The 23,269-nt window shown below is 50.7% G+C and overlaps 1 protein-coding gene across 1 annotated transcript in view; it reads right to left on the bottom strand.

Moving 5' to 3' along the window:
• Positions 1-11,181, bottom strand: part of LOC114619565 (beta-adrenergic receptor kinase 2-like) — a 50,111-nt gene extending 38,930 nt beyond the window's left edge. Inside the window, exon 1 of the mRNA XM_028765385.1 lies at positions 11,069-11,181. Coding sequence (XP_028621218.1) covers positions 11,069-11,181 — 113 coding nt within the window. The remainder of the gene's footprint in view (positions 1-11,068) is intronic.
• Between the last annotated feature and the right edge of the window lie 12,088 nt (positions 11,182-23,269).

Here is a 23,269-nt window from a genome sequence, read left to right on the forward strand (position 1 = left end):
TCTCTCTCTCTCTCTCTCTCTCTCTCTCTCTCTCTCTCTCTCTCTCTTTCTTTCTCTTCATGAGACAGGATCTCACCATGTTGAACTTACTCTATCAACCTGGCAGGCCTTCATCCTGTGAGCCTCCTGCCTCAGCCTCACAGATAGCTTGTATTGCATGTCTGTGCCAGCCTACCTTGCTCCGTAAATTCATGCTCTCCCTGGAAGGAAGAGGTACAGACAGTACATTCAGTTGCCATTCATTCATTTGCTCAAAATCAGCCCTGGGCTGATGCTTCCTGCCTGACAGGGCTTTGTCTAGAGAGGAGGCATGGAGTACGCAGCCAGAACAATGGAGTGCACACACTCTCAGATCGTGCAGGACTGCAGAAGCTGACAAAGAGAAGAAACAGGGCCCAGAGGTGCTGGCTTTCAGGCAGGAGAACACAGCAAATAAACTCGCACAAAAGACCAGAAATTTTTCTTTAAATACAGGAAAACAGCAAGCCACAGAGGGACTGGTTTGCCTGCACAGCCATGTGAAGACTCCTGAATGCCCGGCACAGCATCAGGACCAATGTGTCTGTTGGAGGAAGAAGCACCTCTCTCCTGTGAGGAGAAACTGGCCAGAAGACAGTCACTCACTGAGAGAAAAGGCCTGCTCCTCAGCGCCGCCGGCTGCCTGCTGTCTCCTCCTGAATACGTCCCCTAACCCAGTAGAGGATGGTTACCCAATGTACCCCAAATCTGAGGACCTGGAGTTGTTCAAAGTGTTCCAAATCTGGAAGCTTTCTCTGTTTTTCAGTTGGTTGGGTTGGTTTGTTATTTTGCTCTGGTGTGTGTGTGTGTGTGTGTGTGTGTGTGTGTGTGTGTGTGTGTGTGATTTGTTTCAATACAGGCTTAACTAAATTATGTCCTTTGTGGCCATGTGCGGGAGGTGTGTGTGACACAATTTCCTCTTTGACTAGACTCATGTCCTCAGATACGCATACCTCCTTAATGTACCTGCAAATATTCCAAAATCCTTTTTTTAAAAAAAATCCTCAATCACCTCTGGTTTATCCACCTCTCCCAAGGGCACCCGAGTCTTTCAAGCTGGAGTATGGCAATCTGAGTCACACAAGAGCTTCTGCTTCGGGGGTCTTGATATCCCTCAGTCTCCCCAGACACAGTCTGTAGGCTCAGAGTTCGTTTAGGAAAGCCCTGTGTTCCCCAGGCCCACAGACATACGTTCCTTTGAATTCTGATACAGTGCTTCCATTCTTTGTAATTAAATGCTATAGAACTCATTTTTGCACACAACGTAGGATTGTAATTTGGTATAATAGGGGCGGCTATCAGAGACCACCGATCCCTCACAGCTCAGAGCTACTTGTTCCTAAATCAAATCCGTGGGCTGGAGGCGTGGCTCCGTCTGTCACATGCCTTACGGTTTTTCAATATCCTATTGGTCATTTGCCTCTTCTCTCTTCTCGTCAGCAAGAATCCACTTACAAAGTGTCTTCAGCACAGTGGTTCTCAACTTGTGGCTTGCAATCCCTTTGGGGGGGGCAAACGACCCTTTCACAGGGGCCGAGTATCAGATATCCTGTATATCAGATATTTATATTACACTTCATAACAGTAGCAAAATTATACTTACGAACCAGCAATGAAGATAATTTTATGAGAAGCTGTGTTCAAGGGTCACAGCGCTCGGCAGGGTGAGAACCACCTCACCGACTTCGTTCAGTGGTGTGTACCGAATGGCACAACTGTGTTCCCTGTAGGCAGGTGCTCTCTGCCACAGATGAGGTCCCAGCCCCCGTGTTTTCTGGAATGTACACGCTATCTGGAGCTTGGTCTGATATCTGCACAATGCCGCACCTTCTCTAGAAACTCTGTAGAGCTCACTTGCCCAGATTCTCTAATGAAGCTTGGCTTCTCCTCACACTGGTCTATTTGGAGATGCATAAATCATTGTGACATATTAGAGGTAGAGGAGGGTTGTGCGCATGTCACGGTGCACATGTGGAGGTCAGAGGACAACTTGTGGAAGCTGGTTCTCTCCTCCCACTATGTGGGTCCTGGGGATCAAACTCAGTTCACCAGGCTTATCCACAAGCACCTGCTGAGCCAGCTCGTAGGTCCTCAAGTAATTTTAAAATAGAAAGTTGATGCAGGCATCTTATTAAGAAGCCATGGAGGTGACAATGTGGTTGAAGTGTAGTTCATCTGAACTAGCCAGCGTCTTCTTCCCTTCCCGTCGGGTTTTATCTCCAACACTTCGACTCCAGATCCTGAGGAGGCTCAGTGAAGTTCTTTGCCCCTAGGAAGTTACGGAACACTGTGCAACTGCGTGACGCTGTCATAGTCAAAGTATGTGTGACAACTGAGACCCTTCATCCTGTGAGAGTACAGCTAGCACCTTTCCTACCTCGCCATCACCACATGAATTCCCAAACCAGAGCTGGGGATATACCTCAGGGCACAGGTCTGGAACCCTGGGTTCTGTCCCCAGCTCTGCCTAAACAGGGCATGGTGGTGTATTCTGTAAGCCCGGCGCTCTAGAGTCAGAAGGTGGGATATTAGACATTTCAGGTCATCCTTAGCTCCAAAGTGAGCTTGAAAACAGCCTGTGTTACATGAGATCCTGTCAGTAGCAGTAGAAATAGTAATATTCATTGTTTAGCATCAGCAGCCAGCAAGCATGGACCTTAAGGACACCCAGAGCCCATCCTTAGCAGTCACCAAGATTTGGAGACCCCACACTTCCTCCATCTTTAATAATTTTAAAGCACATATCCGGCAGCAGGTCCCTGACCCCGAAACCACTCTGGTTTTGCATTTCTCAAAACTGTTAGCATTTCCTCACACGGACACAATGTCCTCTGCCCCATGCTCTCCGTCCCGGAACTGTGACTCCTGAAGATGCACAGGTTGGTCTCTCTCCAGATGCTAGGACCATGTGAGGATCAGCCTTCCCGTGACTACTGGGCTAAAATCTGTCAAATCCATATCACCAGATTGTCACCCACTGCTGTGTCTCGGCCCTGACCCAGAGCAGCCAACAGTTAAACAGTAATTTTAAATTTAAGTCTGTGACTCAACAGCGGCCAGCGGGTCTCGGCTTTCATGTGAACACACACACAAGGGGAAGTGAGAAGTCAGTCAGTCATGGTGGTCTCTTCGGTAAGGGCAGGTCTACACCTCAGATCCAAACCCGTTTCGGGAAAGCAAAGGGACCATGGAGACACAGTCTCATCACTTCCTAAATGTACTCTGCCAGCATGCACACAGTCCCAGACAAATGGGAGAGGGAGCCAGAATCCACGCTCCGAGCTTGAAAAGGCAGTGGTACGGAGCCGCCAAAGGGAGCAGCCCCGGTTGTGTGCTGCGTGTTCTGCAGCAGCCATCGGGGAGGCCACTTAGTCTACAGCACAGAAACCCAAGCGGGCATCTGTTCTCACGTGGTCCTAAGCAAGCCAACCAGCTGCTGATTAGACTCTGGATGTGTCTGTCAGAGTGGAAGGAAAGGAGGAAGTAAAGTCACTAGCTGAGACACCTGCCAGTCAGCCGGTATCCCACCTGAGACACCACTTAGCCCTTCCTGAACAGGGCCACTCCTGCTCTGAGCGGATTACAGATCGATGTGCACACTTGAGTGCACAAGGAATCAGAGATCTCCCCCATGACAGCCAAGGCAGGCTGGAGAGCCACCATGCTTGAAGGCTGTTTGGAGAACCACAGAGGGACCGGAGGAACCTAGCATTTAGACTGCTACAGGACAGCCTTATGACGCTACACACATTCCAACAGCGTCAGCGATGTGTGACCAGACTTTCCAAGAGCTCCTCAAACACAAGAGTGGGGCTCTCTGAGTTTGCAGGGTCTGCTCAGTCTAAGGGGGAGAGTGGAGGAACTTCCTACGGAAGCCTGCAGCCTCATACCACGAGGGAAGGAAGGCACTGAGTCAAGAGCCTGTGAAGAGCCCAGATCTCACCAGAGGGATGGGAGGATGCAGGGAGAAGAGAGAAAGGACGGAAAGAGAGGAGGGACCACTGCGTAGAAAGGTCTAGACACGCGAGGCCACAAGGGGCAGCTCAAAGAAGATAGCGGAGGACACACCAGGGGTGTGAACTTAGTTCTGCTTCTAAGGCTCAGCAACTGCTCTTCCTCGCCCAGCCAGTGATCCCCCCAACTTTCCATGGTTCCGCCTCCACCTCCTCCAGGCAGCCTGGTGCCAAGGCCTTCCATACACCGCTTCACATTCACTGCTGTCTAGTTTCTGTCTCTCTGTCTGTTTCTCTCTGTGTGTGTGTGTGTGTGTCTATCTGTCTGTCTGTCTGTCTGTTTCTCTCTCTCTCTCTCTCTCTCTGTGTGTGTGTGTGTGTCTATCTGTCTGTCTGTCTGTCTGTCTGTGTCTCTCTCTGTGTCTGTCTGTCTGTTTCTCTCTCTCTCCCCCCCCCTTTCTTTTTGAGACAGGCTCCCATGTAGCCCAGGCTAGCCCCTAACTCACTATGTAGCCAAAGATGACTTTGACAAACCCCTGACCCTCTGCCTCCACCTCCCCGTACTGAGACTACAGATGTGCGTACCCCAACTTGTTTACCAGCTGCTGGGGAATCAAACTGAGGGTCTCAGGCACGACAGGCAAGCGCTCTGCCCACCGATCCCCGCTCCCAGCCCCCCCCAAGCGCTGTGCTTTTTTGAAAGCGTGCTATTTACACCATACCGTGCACAACCCCAGCAACCTGCGAGTATAGTGGGAAACAGCCTTTTCCTCACAAGTTACCAGTGCCTGAGTGTCTTCAGCAGCTCTCCCTCCCATCGTGTTCCACATGGTATGAATGAGTGAATAAAAATGCTTATGATGGGGCTTCTGTTGGGACATGTTCTGGTCAGCAATGAGTAGATGTTGGTGTGATAGGTGGGGTGGGTGGTGGTGGGTGACTGTCCAGGCTCTTGGCTCCTGTTCTGGAACCTTCTTTTCCACCGCATTCATCACAGATAGGAAGGAGGGCACAGGAAGGAGAGAGACCTTGGTGACAGAGGGCTTTAGGGCCCCCCCCATGCCATCCCTACTTCCTGCCTCTAACACCATGGAAAGAGGAAGCAGTGTGCACAGGCCCGAGGCTGAGTCCGAGCTGACCTTCACCAGCCACGGGGCATCCGGGTAGCAGAACCCCCACGCTCGAAGCGCGGAGCGTAGCATGTATTTAAATATGCGTATGATTTGGCCAAAGCTCAGAGGACCCAAAAGATGAGTTCTAAAATTAGAAGTGACATTTACAGGGTGTGAGGACAGACCCACGGAGTAATCAGAAGGCCTGGGAATTCCAACTCTGCAGCAATGGTGAGAACAGAGAACGGGAACAGAGAGAGGGAAGATGTAAGAGACTGTGGCAGCTTGGGTAGAGGGGACACCCAACCCCAGCGGGCGCAAATGGCACAGAAAGGCATTAGCCACCTGGAAGAAGCCGCCTCCACCCTGAACACAGAAGGACCTGAGTCCAGATCCCCAGCTCCCACCTAAAAGCCGTGTGTGATAGTGCATGTCTAACCCTGGAGCGGAGAGCTGGGGTGTGTGAAAGTTTGTGTCTAACCCTGGGGGCTGGGATGAGGCTGGAATGAGAAGTAGAACCCTACAGTTTGCTGGCCAGCCAGTCCCATCCAACCAATGAGTCCCAGATTCAGTGAGAGACCCTGTCTCCAAAAAAAAAGGTGGAAAAGTAATTGCCTTTAATCTCAACACTTGAGAGGCAGAGGTAGGTGGATTTCTGTGAGTTTGTGGCCAGCCTAGTCTACACTGTGACTTTCAAGACATACACAGACACGCAAAGGTAAAAATGCCCAGTGTCTTAGTCAGGGTTACCGTCACTGTGATGGAACACCGTGACCAAAAGCAACTCAAGAGAACAGGATTTATTTGGCTTACACTTCCATATCACTCACTGTTCATCGCCCAAAGTAACTCAGGGCAGGAACCTGAAAGCAGGAGCTGATACAGAGGCCGTGGAGGGGTGCTGCTTACTGGCTTGTTCCCCATGGTTTGCTCAGCCTGCTTTCTTATAGAACCCAGAACCACCAGCCCAGGGATGGCCACGCCCACAATGGAGTGGCTCCACCCACAATGGGCTGGCTCCACCCACAATGGGCGGGACTATCCCTCATCAATCACTTATCAAGAAAACTGCCCACAGGGTCGCCTACAGTCTCATCTTATGGAGGCTTTTTTTCAAAAGCTCCCTCCTCACTGAGGACTTTAGCTTGTATCAAGGTGACAGAAAACTAGCCAGCACACTGAGTTTGTCACTTCTGTTCTAATGGCCAGAGTCCACAGAGGGAAGGAGGGATAGCGAGACAGCCATGCCCACAATACGCCATTCCCCAAGAGTAGTCTTCATAACTTATTCTTCCGTACTAAGAAAAGGTTCTTCAGAATCGTGATTTTATTAACAAAGCGAAATACATTATCTTTCCCTCTTTAACCTTTTTTCCTAGAAATGGAGGAGGGGAGAGAGGAGGGGATCTTGACCACAGCTCCCCAACACTCCATCAAGATTCTGCGTGTTATGGAACCCCATGCTCCTCGTGGGAAACGCGGCACCACCTGCAGGCTCGCCTAATCATAATTACCTTCCTCGGAGGCCCCAGAGGAGTTGCTGCTCTCTCTAAGCCTCCGAGGACACTCCCGATATCCCAAAGCCACACCAGGGTCTCCCAACATGACACCCCACACACACAAAATTAAAAACAGAAAGTTTTATCCATTCCCTGCCAAGTAAGAAGCGGGGTGATTTGCTATTCTGTCCAGCCGTGGCGGACAGTGCTAACCTGTTCAGTGGTTAGAAAGGGGGAACCTAGCTCCATTTCCTGCATCTTGCATCCCTCATCCTGAATCCTGTGTATGGTTACCCACCTTCCCTTCCCTGGTCCTCTTGAGCATGGATCCCTCTGAGAACAAGAATGGTGTGCACACCTGCTGTGGCTATGGTGGCAAGACATGATGGCACCCAGACCTGACAGAGGAGATGGCCCCTATAATGTTGGTTCTTATGCCATGGTGTAGCAGACACCTTTCCTTGGTCTGGATTCTCAGGAGAAAAATCCCCAATTGCTTCCAATCTCACTTCTCCCCCTTGGCATCCATCCACCCATCTGCTGGCAGAGACTCTCACTGTGTCTCCCTCAGACTTGACATCCCTCCCTGAGTCTTATGCCTGTCTTCACGGGAGTTTGGCAAAGCTTCACGGGAGTTCCGAGCAAGTGCTTCAAAAGCCTGTCTCTAAGAACAGATCATCGGATCAGGGACTGCCTGTACCTCAAAGAGAAGCACAGGGCTCTGATTTAAAGCAAATTACAGTGTTCCACAGGGTAGGTCCTTGTCCCAAATTGACCACTCCAGAACATCTGTTTCTAAGAACCCCCCAGCCATAAGCAGCCCTTGCCTCTCCAGGTCACTGGCACAAATTAACTTTGACCAGGAATGAGATAGTAATGGAAATGTCAGGACAAATTTGCCTTTCCAGTCTGCGTCCCTCCTCTTAGAATGACTCCTGTCAGAAACAAAACACCTTCCTCCCAGGCTCTTCAGATTGGTTCGTTTGTGGTACTGTGGATGGGAGGCTTGCGGAGAGCCACCACCTGGCTACTTCCCATCCCTCTCAGCCCTTACGCTATTCTTCCACATTAGGCTGTGTGCACAGAACGAAGCCAGGGAACATCCTGAAGGTTGAACGAGGAAGGCTCTCTCCAGTGACCACAGCATGAAAGGGCCACACCCTTTCCAGGTTGGTCACAGGGGCAGCCTGACACATAGGAGACATGAATGGCCTTACCACTTAGACCTTGCCAAGCCTGGAAAACTCTTCACAAGTTATGAGAAAGTGTATCACAAGCATAATATGTTCTACGAATACAGAACCAGAGAATGCAAATGATGCCCGTCTGGGGTTAAAGAGAACAGTGAGAACCCACGCTCAAAAACAAGCCTCTTGCCCAGGTCTACTGACCATGTCTCCACTATCAGAGGCCTCTAGGAACAGGCTGTGCAGTGCATCAGAACTTTCCCCATACCAGCTTCTGAGAAATGGGTCCACAATGGCTACCAACTTAAGGTCGGAAACAATAAACAGGGCAGGGAAGATGGCTTAGGAAGTAAATCATGGGTGTGAGAACCTGAGCCCTGATCCCCAGAGCCCACATAAGGATGGACAAGTTAGGGTACATCTATAATTTCAGTGTTACTGTTACAGCAAGATGGAAGATACAGACAGGAGAAAGCCAGAAGCGTGTGAGTCAACTGTCCCATCCATGAACGAGAAATCCCAGCATGAGCAAGGTGTGACTCAGACAAGCTGGGCAGTGTGGACAGATGACTACAATTGTCCTTTAACTTCTATACATCCTTGGCATGCCCATGGCCCAAGCTGTGTTCTTTCTGCTCCCCCAGTTATTGGTCTGAATGATTGGCAAGAGCCGCCTCCTAATGGAGAGCCCAACATTGTCAGCATCCACTAAACAGAAAGGGTCTCTCCAGGGAAAACATGGCCTCATTACCCAGCTTCCTTCAGCCACATGTGGCTTCAGGGCAACTCAGTAACATTCATATCAGAGAAATGGACCCAGTGTGAAGAGCTGTCTTAGCCTTGCCAGGACTTAGAAAATGACTCTCTGGGCCTTCACCCATGAGTTAGACCCAATTCAATTGGAACATCTCTGGTCACCAGGCCGTACAACGGACACAGTATATAAACACCCTGGTTAATGGGGCTGCAAGGGTCACGGCCTCAACCTCCAATGGGGCCCCATTATCAGCTCCATTAGCTCAACAAATGTTTGGGTGAACTAAAGCGGAGATGTGATTTGAACAACTAGTCTGCCTTCGGAGGATTTACACTCATCAGCCTGTTAATTGAATAATGTGTCAACATAACAAAACGTTTGCTTCTTGCCTCCTCATGGGAGGCCAAGTCTCCCCTTGTGCTCGATGTTCCAGGAAGGGAGGCTGGGCCCAACAGACCTGTTTCATTGTAATGAATGAGATGCTGTTGTCCGCTGAAGACTGGGAAGAGGCAAAGTCACTGAGATAAAGAAGTACAGAGAATACAGAAGGTGACCATATAATTAACTAGAAATAAAAAATCAATAGCAAAAGACCAAGGGACAAGTTCAAATGCACTCTACTCTTTGGACAAACACAGTTCCAAACAATGTCTTCCAACAGCCAAATCCTCACAAGGAACCAGGAGGGTCTGTGGCAGAGTTGTTGGTTATTGCTTGAGGGCTAAAGCCACTGAGACAAACGGGCAACAGACTAGACTCCTGGAGGGGAGACAGATGGTCTAATTCAAGAGTCTACCTGAAAAACAGCAACATAATGGCAGTCCTCAAAGGACTCTGACCTAACTTGATTCTCCCATAGACATCTCTCAACCTTCGGATGGCAGGACTCACAAACTCAGCTACACCTCAGCTCCTTTGAAACAAAGTATCGCCAAAGACCATGTCAAAGCAGAGGCGGTAGGTATTGTATAGAGAAGTGAGGGCCCTGGGGTGTGTGCCGAAGAGCAGTCGTGCATAGAGAAGTCCAACGAGGTTAAAAACACCAAGAAAAAAAAAAAAACAAGAAGATGAGCGGACAGACATTCCTAATTTTAGTAATCTCATATACTCCCTTCCCCATTAAACTCCCCATGAGTTGTGATTTATTGGCTTTATATATAGAAACCATACATAGTTAAGATTCCTTGCCCCTCACAGGGTAGGGGCAGAGAGAATGGAAGAGAGAATGAAATGAAGCGTTCCCCCAACCCCTCCCAATAGGGAAAGTTTTCTCCCAAAGCTTGCTTGGTTGTGACTTGGGGAGTCCTGGGTCTGGTCCCTCCCACTTACTGAAGATTTCAATCAAGTACAGTTTTCAGTGAGCTTCAGATAGGTTAAACTCCAGGAGGAAGTGCACTGTCCAGTCCACCCAAGTCTTCCCCTATGAGTGGTTTACTCTGTCAGGAGCAACACCTCCCCCCACCACCACCCCCCAAAAAAAACCAGCGAGGGGTCAAGGCTTGGAAGGGAAGGGAAGGCAAGCCAAAAATACTCAGCCAGCGCAGCTGTGTGTACAGTGTGACTCTTCCTAGCAAACACGGCACAGGGATTTGATGCTCCCTGGATCACGGGGCTCACAAACATGCTTGGAAAAAAATAATCTGACCATCGCTCAGCATTGAAAGGTTCTCTGAGGGCTGTGCATGCTGCTGGGTGGACAGACTGTTTACCTAGCAGTGTGTAAAGCCCTGGGTTCCATCCCTACTACCTCAAAAAAACTGGAAGAGTAAATGCATATGTTTTCCCTCACATAAAGGTAAGTAACACTGGCGCCACATGGGTGTGTCACGCTTGACCATTTGAAAGGGGGCACAGCTTTGGTTTCGATCCTTAACAGAATTGCATGGTTCAGGGGTGGCTGTAAAGTCCGAACCAATTTTCATCCTCAACTCAGGGAAGCCACACCGGCTAAACAACTGGCAGTGGGGCCAATTAGGAAGTGAGCCCACAGTCCCACTCTGGAACACCGTCTGGAACACCCCGAGACAAGTACAGCTCCGAGAAACCATCACACCTCAGAAAAATCAGTAATAATCAGTAGTGATATTCAGAGCAACTTGGCAGCGAGTGGCCAGCCTGAGCCAGTGCAGAGGGAACCGCCAGTCTTGCAAGACCAGGCTAGGCTCAAGTGGCTCTCCTGTCATCCTTTCCAGAAAGGGCAGGCCGCCAGGGGTCCAAGTTGAGAGAAGTGGTTCAGGTGATGGCGCTGGTGACAGAACTGACAACTCGGGGTCTACTTACTACTTCAGGGGGCAGAGGACTGGGGCAGGGGTGCTGACAGACAGCCCTGCAACCAGCCCGGGACAGCGAGCGGGGCGGAGGGGACGGGGTGAGGGGGGGTACCAGAGAAGGAGGGAGAGGACCAGAGGGGACAGGAGGGGACTGGAGGGAACTGGAGGAGGCGAGAGGTGAGGGGGAGAACCAGGGGGCGTCGGGAAGGGACCAGAGAGGGCGGGAAAGGACCGAAGGGGTTTGAATAGGGCGGAGAGGGCCGGAGCCGTACCTGGGCTCCGGCAGGACGACCTTCTTGCTGGCGCGCGCGGCCGGCGCCGCCTTGCTCTTCTCCATGGCCATCAGGTAGCTGACGTCGGCCAGCACGGCCTCCAGGTCCGCCATGGCGGCTCCGCAGCTCCCGCCGCCCCGACGGGGCCACGGCGCGCCCGACGCGCGACCCCGACGCGGACCCCGACGCACCGCCCCTTCCGCGGCTCCGCGCCCCAGCCCGGCGCGCCCCCAACCGTCTGCGGCCACGCGCTCCTGACCCAGCCTCTCAGGCACCAGGGACTTCCTCTCTCTCCTCCTCTCCCTCTCCCTCCTCCTCTCCTCTTTCTCCTCTCCTCATTTTCTTCTCTTCCTCACCCTTAGCTCCCTAAACACAGTCCAGATGCCCAGTACTGAGTGGACATTCCAGGAGGTCTCCAATAGCACACTGTCCTGGAGGGGACGCTTCAGGAGCTACCTTGGAGTGGTCCCACCTGCTCTTTCGAGTGACTGCCAAATAGAGGTCAGAGCTACCGCACTCAGGGGGTGTCTCCAGTTATTAGCCCCACCCTAGACCTCCCATTGTGAACCAAGCCAAGAGACACCAGCCTAGAGGAGAAAGTTGCTTGGCTCCTTCCATGCAGGGTGAAGTGGGGTGAGAGTCACGCCCTGGAGCAGAGCTGTCTCTGGGGACCCAGCTGATGGAATCACTCTAGGTTCAAGGTTGTAGCACTCCGGTGAAAGGCCTCAGGGTGTGTGTCCCGTGCGGGGTTCTTAGGGCATCCTGGCTCCTGCAGGCTCTGTACCAACTCAAGAACCACAAGAGGAAGTACCCCCCCATGAGAGCACAGAACCTCCTGGGTTTTCAGGGAAGTGGGAGGCCTGAGGCCCCATTCTGGGTAGAAGGGAATTTCCAGGGGCCTAGACCTGTCATGGTGATCTTTTCACTAACCCCCAACCTCGCCTAGGTCCCTCCTTCATTTCTCTGCAGCTGGGCACACAGGTCCACATTCAAAACCCATGTGGCACCTGTTAAGAGACCAGGAAATCTGGAGACATCCTAAGCTTGCAGGGGGCCTTTATCCAAATTGTCAGGCATCACTGTGAACCCCTGATCGACCGGGGCTGGAGTGAACTTCTGTCCATAGTTGAGGGGATTATGGTCACATTTTTGTTAGTTCTCCTGTCGTCTCAGCAGAAGTGGCTTGGGTCGGCCACTAGCTTTTGTTTTCTGTCTATTCTGTTTTCCAATGGACCAGTTTTACCAGAAGTTTCTCCATCCCCAAGACTAGAAAAGGTCTAGATGGTAAGGGGTGGGAACATCCTAGGAAAGAGTTGGGTCTGGCATAGACAGTCACCATCACCCTTATAGTGCCCACTCTATAATAGGGCAAAGACAGGGAGAGCCCAGCCTCCAGTTGAATTTGAGAGTTCCACCCACCTTTTCACCCCCAAATGGGAACACAGATACTTTGTCCACCCAATGCGGAGGGAGTAGTAAGTTCTCCCAAAAGCATGCTGCTCCTTCATGTCTGAATCAACAGCGTTTCTTCCAAAATGTTGGGTTTGTTTTTTTTTTAAGTCATCTGGAATCTTCAGATGATGAGATGACAAACTACCCTCCCGCTTCCTCCATCTTTCTGGTCCTTTTTGATCTAGGAAGATACTTTTTGTCTCATGTTCTTTTTCCAAGTCGTGGTATGTAGTAAGTTATGAAGACACACGCACATCCAAACCTTTAGTCTGTGCTAAATGGCTGAGAGACATCAGAGGCACGGTCTCAGCTCTCTGTGGCTCTGTCCTCTTGAGTAATGAGACCAGTTCTTTTGAGTAAACAGAGGGGGAGGGCAGCATCTAGAGATGTATGTACCTTGGGCTGAGATGTGCCGGCCACACAAAAATGAGGAACTGAGTTCAACCGCCAGAACCCACATAGAGTGTGTGGGGGCGCATGCTTGGAATCCCAGCACCAGAAAGACGAGACAGGGAGAGCCCCAGGGCTCCGCAGCTGGCCAGCCTAGCTGAACTCATGGGTCCCAGCGCATCAAGAAACCTAATGTCAGAAAACAAGATGAGAGGCAGACAAAGTAGCTTGCTTACCAAGTAAGGGTGCTTGACGTAAGCATGGAGTTCAGCCCCTGAGAGCCCCCTTGGTGGCAGAAGAGAGCTAACACCTGGAAGGTGCCCCTGACCTCTTTGTGTGTGTGTGTGTGTGTGTGTGTGTGTACTCACACAATAAATAAATGTAATTTTTTTAAAGGCCAAATGGAGAACAACAACCAAGTTTGTCATATGGCCTGCCCATGCACACACACGTGCACACGCATACACACGTGCACACAAGGCACCCACACAATGCACACATATGCACATATACATGCACGCAGAGGAACTCACACAATGCATACACACATACATACACAATGCACACATGCAACGCGCACACACAGGCACACACATAATGTACAGACACATGCACACAGGTTGGCACACAATGGACCCACACACACAGGCAAGCACCTTGCCTGACACCTAGCAGATCCTCTGCCAAGATCACCTTCTGTTTTACTCTCCCTTGGCCTATGCTGGGGAAGATTCTAAACCAGCCACTCACAGTTACACACTGAAGCAGGAAGACCCCCCTTACCAAAAATAACTTCTCTCTAGGGCATTTCTAGGAACCAAAAATGGCAACAGTGATGTCCGTTTATAAACACAGGCGATTGCTTCTCTAACAGAGGGAACAGCATGTCCAAAGCATGTCCATGTTTCTGAAGCCCCTCACCATGTAGATCAGCTGACCCCATTCCCAGATATCGCTTCTGGACAGTAGTCAGCAGTCCACTCCGGCTGTCCTCTGCTGGCTCCCACCCCTCTCTCATAACTGGAGTCTTTCAACGTGATATAGTTTTTCATTGTTCACCAAAAAAAGAGGGTATGGATGACACTGACACAGTTGTCATAGCTGAGCCTCAGACTCCTGTCACTAGACAGCATCCTCGCCAGCCTGCAGTCTCTAGAAAGATGCAGAAAACAAATCATCACCTACGTGTGTGCTGGGTGGGCAGGACTCGCTGGCAAACCAGCCCAGCCCAGCCCCCTCCACCCCCAGAGGACCGAAGCGCTCAGAGCGCAAGCTGCTTCTGAGAATTGCCAGAACTCTAGAGTTCCCAGCATGCTCATCCTCTCTCTCCCCCCACCCCATGTTGCATCATTAGGGGAGATGTGGCTGAGACTGGCACATTCAGGGCACGGCTCTCCGGATGGCACGGAGTCTCTGAGGGTAAAGCTCCATCCACGAGAGCTGCGTGGTGGAAGTGGGTGACTGTCTCCAGCAAACTGCTCTCTGATCTGTACATGTGCTCCTTGGCACACACACACACACACAGAGAGAGAGAGAGAGAGAGAGAGAGAGAGAGAGAGAGAGAGAGAGAGAGAGAGAGAGAGAGAGATATTGGTAAATGTGAGAACCTACTTCTGGCCCACCAGAGTATATTCTAATAACAGCCTCTGAGGAAATGAGCTAAGGAGAGAACTAGCTGCTTTTCTTTCTTGTTCTGAGCTTGCTGAGGTTGCCAGGAATGCACACACAATTCCTGGGTGTTGAGTCCCCGAGGAAGAGCTGCAGAATGAAAAGATCATCACAGATTGAAACCTACTCAGATTGGAAGCGTTTAAAATCAATAGATATGGCCCCCAACCACATACACACTCACATCACACGCCACACACATGCACAAATTCTCTCTTACACACAATATACACACACATCACACATACGGCACACACACACACACATACACACCATACACCATAAACATATTCACACACACACGTACATACACATACTCATTCCCACAACATACACACCATATACACACTCATCACAGAGAGCACACACACACCACACACACATGCACACACAAACACCATACAAACATTCACAGACATACACTCACACACTGTTTCCACCAATGACTGCGGGAGAGTATGGATTACAACCACAGACATGCGGCCCACACCTGTAAATCTAGCTCTAGGGATGTGAGGCAGGAGGATGGGACTGCAGGGTTGAGAGCAGCCTGGAATTCACGGTGCATGTGAGGCCAGCCTGGACCACATAGAAATACTCTATTTCAAAACACAGAACACGGGACTGAGGAAGCAGCTTGGTGAATGAGGTGCTTTGTCACACAAAGACCAGACTTTAGATGCCCAAAACTGGTTTAAAATGCCACACACCTGTCCTTAATCACAGCCCTGTGAGGTGGGGACAGGCAGACACAGGTGGTAGGCAGATCAAAGCCCATCGGTGAACTCCAGGTTCAGCTATTTTTCTCAAAATATAAGGCAGACATTGACTAAACAAAATCCTAATGTCAATCACTGACCTACGTTCATATATGTGAGTGTGTGTGCACACATCCACATCCACACACATACACTGTGGTGGTTTGAATATGCTTGGCTCGGGGAGAGGCACTGTTAGAAGGTTTGATCGTGTTGGAGTGGGTGTGGTCCTGTTGGAGGTGTGCCCCTGTTGGAGTAGGTGTGTCACGGTGAGCATGGGCTTTAAGACCCTCATCCTAGCTGCCTGGAAGTCAGTCTTCTGCTAGCAGCCTTCAGATGAAGATGTAGAACTCTCAGCTCCTCCTGCACCATGCCTGCCTGGATTCTGCCATGCTCCCGCCTTGATGATCATGGACTGAACCTCTGAACCTGTAAGCCAGCCCCAATTAAATGTTGTCCTTATAAGAGTTGTCTTGGTCATGGTATCTGTTCATAGCAGTAAAACCCTAACTAAGACACAGAGAGACAGAGAGACAGAGAGACAGAGACAGAGAGACAGAGATGGACAGAGACCAAAAGAAGAATAAAAAAAGAAAGCCTCCGTGGGGTGGAGAGTTGGCTCAGTTGTTAACAGCTCCTGCCCCTCCAGAGGACCTGAGTTCAGTTCCCAGAGCACTCAGTGAGTGGCTTACAGTCACAGGTAACTCTAACTCCAGAAGATTCTGAACTCGGGCTCCTTGGTACCCAGAACACTCACAGTTCTCCCCGTCACGAGTCCACGAGGGAGACAAGCTCTCTCCATCAGCAGGTCTCCGGCTGAACAGGCCTATCGTTGTTTCCTAGGACCTGAGCCACTACACTGCCTGCACAGATGCTGATGAGAATCAGCTTTTGCCTCAGAGATATAATTCTCTGTCTGAAGATTATCTACAAGATGACAGAGTCCTAGAGATGTAGATCAGAAGTGGGCCCCAAGGCCCTGGGCTTAAACGTCCAGCATTGCAAAAGACCATACGCAAATGAAGAAAAATCCTACTTGAAACTTAAATGGCCATTAAAAGGAGACTAAAGCCCTGAGTGCCAGGTCCCTGCCCCAACTGAGTCCTGCCACGTTCCTCTCGGCTTAGTTGGATCTGAGAGCTTCTGCTCTGTGCAGAGTGGGTGGAATCCCTCCTCCACCAGAAGTACTCAAAACGGAAGCAAGAGAGAGAAAGCACCCTGCATCCAAGAACCTCCAGAGATGGGAGGGCCTGCAGAACATTCCAGAAGTCCGTCCTAGCTTTTGTTGGCTGATATGTGCATCAATATGCCTTCCCCGTGCCCGCATGACTAGGTCAGAATTGGGATGTATGCCGACCCCAGGGAAGGTAGAGAGCCTGTGTCCACGCCGGGATCCACCCAGGACAGGTGTGGATGAAGGAGCAGGGTACACACCAGGCAACGGGACTTGGGCAGAAGTATGTTGGGAAAAGCCGGCAAGATGATTGGAAAACAGGTGCTGGGTAAGGGGTGGTGTGAGCCTTCCCACACGACCCCTCCTGTTCACACTCCCTCTGAAGACTCATGTGCCCGAAACCAATGAGACTGAAACCAATCCTAGAACAGCCCTCAGACCTAAGCCTGCTAGGCACAGTCTTGAGCAATGCCCGTATCACTCTTTAGTAAGCATCAGCCATCTGATCTTTCTCTGCCCCACCATGGAGAGGCTGACTGTTCCTGGACTCACTCTACCCTCTAAGCAGAGACTTGAGGTCCCTTCACAGGAAATGTGAACAGCCCTGGACCCCCCAGAGCGTAGAGCAAGACCCTGGATAGAAAAGAACTGGGAGAAGGATCAAATCAGCTGACCCCAGAATCAGGGTCAGGAGAGAAGGTGGAGCACCTGACTGAGCTCCGCCAGGGGCAGAAGGAAAAGATGAAATAGGCCCCTCCTCCCTTCAGCTGCTTCTGACAGGAATTTCTCAGTGAGGAGAACTAAGGTATCAACCTGTAGCCGCTCTCTGCCCCATCTCACCAGCCTGGCCAATGGCAGCATGAGACTTCTATCCATCTTCCACCCTGGAAGTCTGTGTTTCAAGTCTCCTTTTGGGCTTCTCACAGTGCAGCTCTCTGCTGTGGTGTGTGTGTATGTATGTATGTATGTATGTATGTATGTATGTATGAATGTGTCTGTTTGTCTATGTGTGGATGTATTTAGCTGTGTGTGTATCTGTCTGTCTGTGTCTGGTCTGTGTGTCTGTGTCTGCCTGCTTAACTGCCCTGAATGTCTGTGCACCTGTGTGTGTGTGTGTGTGTGTCTGTGTGTCTGTGTGTCTGTGTGAATGTGTCTGTGTGTGCACATGTGTTCATCTGTGTGTCTGTGTGTCTGTGTCTGCCTGCCATGACTGTGCACATATGTGTGTGTGTGTTTATGTGTGTACCTGGGCATCTGTCTGTGTGTGTCTGCCTGCCTGCCATGTCTGTCTGTGTGCACCTGTGTATCTGTCTGTGTGGCTGTGTCTTTGTGTGTCTGTCTGTGTGCATCTGTGTGTGTCTGCCTGCCTGCTGTGCGTGTGCGTGTGCGTGTGCTGGCATTCCTCAGAGAGAAGCCATTTGGAAGCAGCCTTACAGATGTTAGGAATCCTGCTTTAGACTCTGCCCTTCCTGACCCTCCCTCCCTCCCTCCCCCATTCTGCTCTCTTCCTCCCTCTGGGCTTCCATCTCCCCTTAGTCTCCCAGCTATGAGGACACTTATCTCCTCATGTTCTCCTTAATCCAAACTGGGTTTCCTGGGTATGACGGCATATGCACTCCGGGAGCCAATACAGGAGGACTTTGAGTTTGAGGCAAGCCCGAGCTACTTAGCTAGACCCAGTCTCAAAACAGAGACCCAAGGCTATTGTGAGGATCAGGGAAGTGTTGGAGAGAGGTGGGGACTGAATCCGTGAGGTCAGGCCATTAGGTTTACCCGGGGACACAAGGGCTTACCCAAGGATCTCTCGCACACAATGACTTGTGGAACGATCAGAACAGAGAATATTGAAGGAACTACCTAGACTCCCGGAGCCCGCGGGTCTCAAGTGTGGCGCCCTCACTTCCAAAGATCTCCCTCCTCACCCTCCGGGTAGATCTGATGTGTTCCAGACCAAACTAGGGTTTGGAACTGCTCCAGCCCAAAGCCCTCCCTCCTGGCTTGCCTCTTTCACCATTCTCATGATCTTTGGCAAACCTACCACATGCCAGGGAGTCCCTGTCAGGTCACCAGAAAGAGGAGACTAACGTGGTAATAAAGTCATCCCCCATTGAGCCCCCCTCAAAGGAAAAGCGAAGATTCTAACGCAGTAACTCCAACCGCCATCCATCCATTCATTCACAAATCCCTGTGCCCTGGCCGTCACTCATTTAGGGAAGTATCCTCAGGTCCATTGTACATGGAGCATAGCCCCACCCCCGCCCCTTCCCTGCCCCCAGCTTTGTGAAATAATATTATTCCAGACGGAACATTAGTGGCCGTTGATTGTTTGACTAAAGGGTGTTAACATGGTCAAAGGCCACAGAAGTCCTATAAAAAGACTATTCACGGTGTGAGTGTGTGGAGGGGAGGGGAGGGGTCTTCTCTGAGGAGATGGCACTTAAGCTGAAGGGTGAAGAGAAGGGTTAAAGTAGTTAAGTGGGCAGAGAGCCTACCCTGATCCATCTCGGTATATACAAAGCCATGGGTTCGATGCCCAGCACTGTCTAAACCAGGCATGATAACAGACACCATAATCTCAGCATTTGGTTGGTAGAGATGGAAGGATCCAAAGTTAAAAGCCCTTCTGGCTCTGTTGTATATTTGAAGCCAAATATTTGGGAGACCTTCTCCCAAAAGACAAAATGAAATAAAGGATTCAGGAAATGGTCTGAGACCCTATCGGAGCGGGGAAAGACGGGTATGAGCAGGAACAGACCTGAGATGAGACGCAGTCCTGGGGACCTTCGAGGACGTGTGAAGGAGCCCAGAGAGCATAGGAAGGCAGGAGACACCATCCCACACCCTTGTGAAAAAGAACTGGCCACTCCTCGACAAACGTCTTCTGTCTCTTTAACACCGTCCCAAATGAAGCCAGAGAGGAGTGGGGTGGGGCAGACCTTTCACAGGGCTCTTCCCTCAGACTGCTTTAAAGAAAACTCCCGGAAGCAAACAAATGATGGCTGTGTCCATCCAACCCTTCATTCCTCTAAACAAACAAGCAGGGAGCAGGCTGAGCCCATCCTGGGAAAGCAGTTCCAGGCAGCAAGCAGGCCTTGGAAAGAGAGAGAAGTTGGCTCTGCCTCCTTTCAGCAGAAGCATGGGACACATGTGCACCATGCAAATACCACCACATGCAAACCAGAGGCTAAGCTGATTGGCCCAGGGCCAGAGTTCTCCAGGTTGCTGTGGCCTCTCGCCTTGGCTGCCATCTCCTGTGGCTCCATCAGGCCTGTTACTGCTGTGTGGACACAGAGCACATGACCAGGACTTTCCCAGCTGAACCCTTGTTCTAGAAGCATTGCTACAACTATAACCAGCCACCCACTTGGGAGCAGGAGCCAGGGCCACTGTGATCACACCCAGCACCCAACAAGCAAGCGAGAAAGTGGTTTCCTGAGATGTGGAACTGCAAAGCAGATGTTAGCGGTGTCTGCTCTCTCAGGAGTCTCACCCGCTGTCCACCAGTTCCCAGAGGTCCCATCCTGACCTCATCCGGGGAAAGTTCTGGAGGAGACCTTATCTTGCTGGGCCACTTGGCTCCTGGTGTATTTGCAATTGGGTTATTTGTCCTGTGTGGCAGGATGGCAGCTTCATGCAGCTCACACTGGCTGTCCCCCCAGTCTCTGAGTCAGGAGTTTAGGTGGGGACCTCCAGGGTCTACTTCCCAGGGTCTCACAAGGGTATATGATCTAGGGTCATTTAGGGTTGTGATGTCATGGAAGGCGTTGGTCAAGAATCCATTGCCAGGTACACTTGGTTACTGAGGACTGCTGGATCCTGGGGCTTGTATTTTCACTGATGGCTGGTTTGCGGATGAATTCTCTGTACCTAGAGGCTCAACTCTCTTTTCCTTGCCACAAGGGCCTCCCTAACCTGGTTTCTCATGTCCTCAGAGGTCCTTAGGATAGGAGTGGCAAACATCAGATGAAATGCAACCATGAGATTAAATTCAGTCACACTTGGCATAGGGGGGGTCGGCTCCAGATTCACATGGCTCTTGGAGTTTTCAATGCCAGCCCCAAAATGCTCTGTCCTACATCACCCACAGAGAGGATGCCTCATGGGACCCGAGGTCACCCACACATCTGGTTCATCCTCTGCCTTGCTCTGGCACTGGGGATGTTTGATCCCTCTGCCCCAGTGTTTAGATCCCAAACAATCCTTCCAAACCCCTGATGGCTGCTTCACTCTCTGGGAACTTCAGAGACACCTCCACCTCTGTTTCACGGACAGCGACCTGGTTTCCCTTGCGGTTGATCTCCAGGGGAGACACTCTGAGGAGAGCCATCCCCCTCCCTTATGTTCCTATCTTCTCAGTTTCACCACATGATTAAGACCTCTTTGACATTTTCTTTGCCTCTCCCCAGTTGAATACACTGCTAGTGAGAGGTAAATCACAGCAATTACCCTGCTTGGCAGGCATTCTTAGGCTGGGAAAAGCCAGCTTCATAGCAAAGCCAATGGGCTCCACACGCAGGTCCACCTAAGAACATAGGATCCTGCCTTGAACCGCACCCACCAACAGCCTCCTTGCAGCCTGGGACATCAGAAGTGACATTCTGATTACCAAGCTTAACTCAGTCACCCCTGAGACTCCTGGCTTTCAGGAGTGGGCACCTTTTAGCCTGAGATTTGAGCCATTTGGCCAAGTCTGGAAAAGAAACTGTAGGCTGCAGGCTGCAGGCTGCATCCTTAAATACCAAAGTTGCAGAGAATGAAGTCAGATTCTAAAGAAAACCATGTACACGGTGGTGTTTTAGGTTTCAAGTGATGTGTAAGCAATGTGTGTGTGTATGTGTGTATATACCTGTGTTTACATGTGCTGTGTGGGTGTGCATGTATGTCAAAACATGCATGTGTGTGCACACGGGTGTGCATGTGAACATGTGCATGCAAGCATATGTGTGTGCTGTGTGGGTATGCATGTGTGTTGGAACATGCATGTGTGTGAACACATGTATGCATGTGCTGTGTGGGTATGCATGTGTGTTGGAACATGCATGTGTGTGCACACATGTGTGCATGTGCTGTGTGGGTATGCATGTGTGTTAGAACATGCATGTGTGCGCACATGGGTGTGTGTGTGAATGTTTGCATGCACATGTATGTGTGTGCTATGTAGTGTGCATGTAGTAACTTGCACATGGGTACACATGTGTGTGCATGTGAATGTGTGTATGCACATGTATACATGTACTGTATGAGTATGCATGTGTGTTGGAACATGCACACCTGTGCACATGTGTACATGTGAATGTGTGCATGCACATGTATGCATTTACTATGTGGGTACACACACAATTATGGGTGTGAGCATGTGTGTGCCAGGCTACAAGACAGACATAATTTTTCTTTGTTTACTGGTGCTTGGAATTGAACCTGGGACCTCAAACATTCAAGGCCAACACTCCACCACTGGGCCCTGTTATTTTATTTCACTTTTTACTGGTGCAGACCTTGACCTCGAAATCCTCCTGCCTCAGTTCCCAGCGTGTGTGGAATTGCAGGTGTGTTTGCAGACTCTGTCTTGCCTTGGGCTGTGCTCCAAAACACCAGAGCTGCTGCCCTTGATAAGGAAGCTACAGTCACTCAAGGTCACTGTGAGAGGTGCAGTGTGTGTCACCCTCACAGCAGCCCACAGAACGGACTTTCTAAAGCACTGACCGATCTCCACCAGCCAGTGAGGGGTCTCAGCATGGAGCTCTTGGGGCTCGGGGAGAGAAAGTAGGAGCTGTATTTACTGGGGCCGTGCTCACTTCCAGCCAGACTGGACACTTCGGGAAGGAACATGGCCAAAGCTAATTTTAATTTGGAACATTAGCTTGACAGGAACCACCTAGGAAATGAACCTCAGAGTGTGTCTGTGAGGGGATTCCTGTGTTGGTTCAGATGGGAAGATCCACTCTGCATGTGAGAATCAAAATCCTCACTCAGCTGAGGTCCTGGACTGAGAAAAAAGATCCAAGAAGCTGAGCACAAGCCTCTCTCTCTCTCTCTCTCTCTCTCTCTCTTACCCCTCTCTCTGTCTTTCTCTCTCTCCCTCTATCTCCCTCTCTCTGTCTTTCTCTCTCTCTCTCTTTCTCTTTGTCTCTGTCTTTCTCTCTCCCTCTCTCTTCCTCTCCCTTTCTCTCTCTTCCCCTCTCTTTCTCTCTCCCTCTCTCTTCTCTTCCTCTCTCTTTCTCTCTCTCTCCCTCTCTCTCTTTCTCTCTCCCTCTCTCTCTTTCTCTCTCTGTCTCTTTCTCTCTCCCCCTCTCTCTTCCTCTCCCTCTCTCTCTCTCTCTCTCTCTCTCTCTCTCTCTCTCTGCTTCCTGACCGCAGATGCAGTGTGACCAGCAGCCTCCACCTTCTCACCATGATGAGAAGTGTGAACCAGACAAACCCACCCTCCCTTAAGTTGCTTTTTGTTGGGTGGTGTGTAACAGCAATGAGAATGCAGAATGGAACCAGGTGGGGGAAGGAAAAGACAGGGAGGGAAGGAACAGAGGGAGGGAGGGAGACAGGAGGGGGAGAGCGGGAGTAGGGGAAGGAAGACTGTCACACCCTATATCATACATCAACTCTGCCCCACAGTTCTTTCTCTCTGTTCTCCTTCCAAGGGTGTGGGTGGGTGTGGGGTAGGGGTGGGGTATGTGATGTTTATGTGTGGTCTGTGTGATATGTGTGTGTGGTCTGTGTGGTATGATGTGTGTTTATACGTGTGGGGTGTGGGGTATGTGTGTG

This window comes from Grammomys surdaster, unplaced genomic scaffold, assembly GCF_004785775.1.
Source record: "Grammomys surdaster isolate TR1022 unplaced genomic scaffold, NIH_TR_1.0 164, whole genome shotgun sequence".
NCBI classification, from domain to species: Eukaryota; Metazoa; Chordata; class Mammalia; order Rodentia; family Muridae; genus Grammomys; species Grammomys surdaster.